Source organism: Dermacentor silvarum, chromosome 10 (genome assembly GCF_013339745.2).
Source record: "Dermacentor silvarum isolate Dsil-2018 chromosome 10, BIME_Dsil_1.4, whole genome shotgun sequence".
NCBI classification, from domain to species: Eukaryota; Metazoa; Arthropoda; class Arachnida; order Ixodida; family Ixodidae; genus Dermacentor; species Dermacentor silvarum.
This window is the reverse complement of record NC_051163.1, coordinates 70582768-70587392: the sequence shown is the minus strand read 5'-3', so window position 1 is coordinate 70587392 and position 4625 is coordinate 70582768. Positions and strand designations below refer to the sequence as shown.

Genomic DNA, 4625 nt, shown 5'->3' with positions numbered 1-4625 from the left:
AAACGATGTTGTGAAGTTCTATATACGATTACACGGCTTTACTTTCTTGTAAAGGGCAAGAACATGGCGCGCGAAAGCAACAGGGACAAGAGGAAGCACCTGAAGATGAGGCGTGTGCTGTGAACAATGCTATGATGTGGTGGACCAACGTTGCGGCCTTGCTGGCGCTAGCTAATTTATGTTGGTGTGTCTTGCTGACTCAAGTTACGGGAGCTTTTCTTGTATTTTAAGTATATTCACGAATCTAGTCCAAGACATATTGCTTTATTTTATTACAATGAAACAGTGAACCATATATGCACTTACCAACGCAATTCTTCTTGCACCAATTTAGATACCGTAACTGACGCAGCAATAAAACCAATAGCTAGATTTCTCGAAATTGAAACATTATAACTCGCTAAATATCATGTAAACACGGTTCCACATACCGTATAAAACCATTGCAGTATTGTTTTATGCATGGAAAAAATGCATTTACGTCTTTAATGCAATTGGCTGGAGCGCCGCGTTTATATCAATAAATGTGACCGATTGCCAAGCTAGAAAATTTACTTCAGCATTTCGTTTTTTCTGACTAGACGACAACAAGTTCCTCATTCTGGCTTGGCCTACACTGCTCAGAACGGTATTATAACGCGCACTTTAAAGATACAATCAGAGGCAAGCGATACTATCAGACACGCAGCTCGACTACACAGCTCAGCCGCCGTTGCGCGCCGCTGAACCTTTCTACTGTCCGCAGCGCCAATTTTGCGTCATGATGCGGAGAAGTGGTGAACTACGCTCGGTCGGCACACCTACCCATCTAGCCACCGTACTACAAACGACAGACGCCGACTTTCTCGCTCAGTGGGCCCTACGCCTGCAAGAATTTTGATATTCATCCATCCACTAATCCGGCCGCCTCGACAATGATGCACATTCTTGTAGCGGTATACTGGCGACGACCCTATAAATGCTAATGAGTACACCAACCCCCTAAACTTCCGTGCCGGACTTTATTCGCATCGATAAAGAACAAAATTTTGACCAATCCTTGCGAGAAGTCATCACGCGCCTGGAAGTGTCGCCTACTGACCTATTCTTCCCCAAATTTGTGCTTGAGGAGGGTATCCTACATTTTCCTACTATTTTCAACCCCTTATCGTTGTGGCCAGACAGTTACGCCAGGGAGTTCTCATCAAACTTCATGATGGTACATTGGAGTATCTGAGACAAACGAGCGTCTATGGCGTCTTTTCTGTTGGCTAGGCCTTGTACGCTCCTACCACCGTTGCGTGGCCAGTTGAAAATTATTCCTACGTGTCAAAACGCTTCCGATGCTACCTGCTATAGTCACCTTCAGTCAATAGTACGCACGGAACATTTCTTTTGATTTCGAATAGATGTTCCTGGTCCTTTTCCTACCTTCACGCTGACAAACGAATGGATACGCCTTGGCCTTGATTATGCCACGCGCTACGAAATTACCCAATCGCTGCCGTCCAGTTGTGCAATTGTCACGCGCTTCCAGTTGCGTGCCGTTATATTGATCCAGGGTACCCCGAGACAGTTGCTCACTTATCATCGTCGTAACTTTCTGTCTGAAGTCTTCGCCAAAATCCGGCGTGCCTGTTATAATCAACCCAACCTAAAAAAAAACTTCTTACCATCCACAGACCAACGGCCTGACGAAACGCTTCAAACACACTCTCACAGACATTGTCGCGGTGTATATTTCGCCGAACCCACGTGACTGCGACCTTCTTCTACCGTAAGTAAATTTCGCGCATTAGCCATGCCGGCATAATACAGCTGGAGTTTCAATGTTCCAGCTGTTTTATGGAGGAAAGATGACTTTACCTCTGGACCCTACGGTTACACCTTCTGTCGCTTCGACTAACATTACGCTCGTGCTCACCACACCCATCACGTTGCCCGCGCTCGACCCTCGGCGTCACAAAGCAGCCAGCAACGTCAGTTAGATGCTTTGCACTGCGACCCACATTTCCCCTCTGGCACGCTTGTGCTTGTCTGGTCCCCTCACAGCCGTGCGGTCCTCTCTGAAAAGCTTCTTTTCCGGCACGCAACACTCCAATTGCTAGTAGGTACAGCGTTTGACCGCTGGCCCCACGCTGCGCCGCTCGCGCGTATACGTTTCTAGGTGGTTTCTTTCGCCGAGGGCGCTCGAACGCAATCATATGGTTCGCCTGAATGCAACCCTTAGAAGCGAAGAAGAAGAAGCCGCTTCGAACGGCCGTGTTCAAAATGTGCTCTGCTGGTAACAGCGCATCGGCCCTAGGCCGAGGATCTCTTGCACCCTCTACCGTTACCGGTAATTACAAGATCGTTCTTCCTCGTTTGCCATCGGGAACGAGGAAGATACCGTTCTCAACTCAGTGTTCCTACACGCGGACCTCGCTGGTCGGCCGTACCGCGCCCCGGATTTTCGTGATGCCCTGCTCTCGGTGCTCGATACCAAGGACATTCTCGGAGCAGGCCAGTATCAGATGAGCCATCTGTGGCTCGTCACCTGCGCCAACAGCCTTTCCAAGCAGAAGCTCGTCGATAAAGGTGAGCTACTAGTCAAAGGACTCAAGTGCCTTGTCATCGACCCAGAAAGCCGGAACATCAAAATGAAGCTTCTGTGGCTTCCTCCTCACCTAGAACAGAAGCGTATCGTTGAAGCGTTGGAACCATATGGCATGGTGCAATCCATAACCAGAGAAATGTGGCGTTGCGAAGGCATGGAGAGTTGGCAGATGACGAATCGTGATGTAGAATTCACGCTCAAAGAAGGCCTCTCTACCAGTTCCCTCCCTCATCTTCTGACGATCTTCGGACATCAATGCTTACTTTTGATTCCCGGACGACCTCCCTTGTGCCTTCGATGCAACAGAGTAGGGCACATAAGAAGACAGTGCAAAACACCACGCTGCGCGAAATGCCACCGTTATGGTCATAACGCAGAGGCATGCGTTGGCACGTATGCTGACAAGCTTCGTGGCAGTAAACCGGTGGACGATGACACCATCGTTAACCACCTCATGGATGTAAGTGAGGTCGTAGATGCCTCTGGCGAAGCGCCTGCTGAAGACCACCGGGCTGAAGAAGTGCAAATATCGACAGCTGCGGACACAGCTACAGCGAAGGTTACTGAAGAACAAACAGTGACTAACCGTGAAAAGGACCCTTGTGCAACGTGGGCCGAATCACAACCCTTTCGGGACCAGCTTCATCCTGCCGAGGATACTGAAATGACTGAGACATCAAAGAAGCGTCCAGCGCCGGCAGATGATTTGGAGTGCTCTGGGAAAGAGCCAAAGGTCGCCGCGGCTAAGGCGAAGAAACCCCTTCATGGAGTCCCTGTGAGTGCAGATGCCGCTGCAGTTCATGAAGTTGCTGCAGCTGCGACACCTCAAAGGGATGGGACAGGCAGAACAAAGGTAGCAGCGCTACGTGTAGGCGCTGCGCCTCAGTAGTGGAATCATGGTGGGCGCCCTTCCCTTAACGTTTGGAACACTGAATGTCCGTGGCTTACGTAGTAAGCGACGGCAGGGTCAGTTATTACACTTGTTGCGTAGCCGAGCGTTAGATGTTATTGCAATTCAGGAAACAAAAATTCAATCCGATGACGACACAGCGGCTGCTGTAGCTCCATTTCTTTCGGAGTATGAAGTATGTGTCAGCCACGCGATTGGTGTCTCTGGAGGATGTATGATATTTGTGAGAAAAACGCGGCAATGCAACGTGTTGGGACTGTGCACTGATAGGGAAGGGCGCCTTGTATGGTGTGATGTCAACATGGATAGTCATGTTTGGAGGTTTCTTTGCGTGTATGCGCCACGTAAGGCACGCGACCGGGAGGACTACTTTCTCTCATTGACCCAGCACTTACGCAATGACCGTGTATTAGTTGTCTTAGGTGACTTTAATTGTGTGTGTAGTGGTCAGGATCGGTCGTCTACAAGGCAACGCCATGATACCAGCGCTGACGTTTTGAATGCCATGACATGTGACTACCAGCTTATTGATGTAGGGGATCATGAAAAGGTCCCTTTTCGCTACACACATTTTCAAGGTACATCTCATGCAAGGCTTGATCGGATTTATGTATCTTTACCTATCCTCCCTAGACTATACGGCTACAGTGAGCACCCTGTGTTCTTCAGTGATCATTGTTTGGTGTCGGTTTGTTTTGGCAACCGGCAGTGTCAAAGTTCGCGAATGAACTGGGATTTATGGAAAATTAACAATCAGTTACTCTTACATAAGCCTTTTCTCAAGCGCGTCCCGGAAATTCTTATTGACGTTTCAAGTCGTAATTCTTTATCTGTCTTTGCGCAATGGGAGATATTCAAGCAAGAAGTTAAAATGATAGCCATTGAAGAAGCTTCCATATTGTCTTTTGGAAAAAAAGGAAAATATAAAGAGTTGTGCAAGTTGCTAGATACGCTACACGAACTTGAATGCCTGCATCCTGGCAAGTACATTGAGGACATTCACGACGTTAAGGCACAAATGCAGACAATGGACACTGAGAGATACAGAGGTGCACTAGTTCGAGCGCGTACTCGTCGGTATTTGGAGCAACAGCCTTGTAGTCGTTCGCTTGGTGATGAGCGTCAGCATGCTCTGTCGAA

At 48.5% G+C, this 4625-nt stretch overlaps 1 protein-coding gene across 1 annotated transcript; it reads left to right on the top strand.

Moving 5' to 3' along the window:
• Window positions 1-2436: 2436 nt before the first annotated feature.
• LOC119431626 (uncharacterized) lies at window positions 2437-3464 on the top strand. Its single transcript, XM_037699106.2, has one exon. The coding sequence runs from the start codon at window positions 2493-2495 to the stop codon at window positions 3462-3464; it is 972 nt and encodes a 323-aa protein (XP_037555034.1). The 5' UTR covers window positions 2437-2492.
• Window positions 3465-4625: the final 1161 nt, after the last annotated feature.

Coding starts and splice junctions, on each gene's coding strand:
- LOC119431626 (XM_037699106.2), top strand. CDS start 2,493: ATGAGCCATCTGTGGCTCGTCACCTGCGCCAACAGCCTTTCCAAGCAG.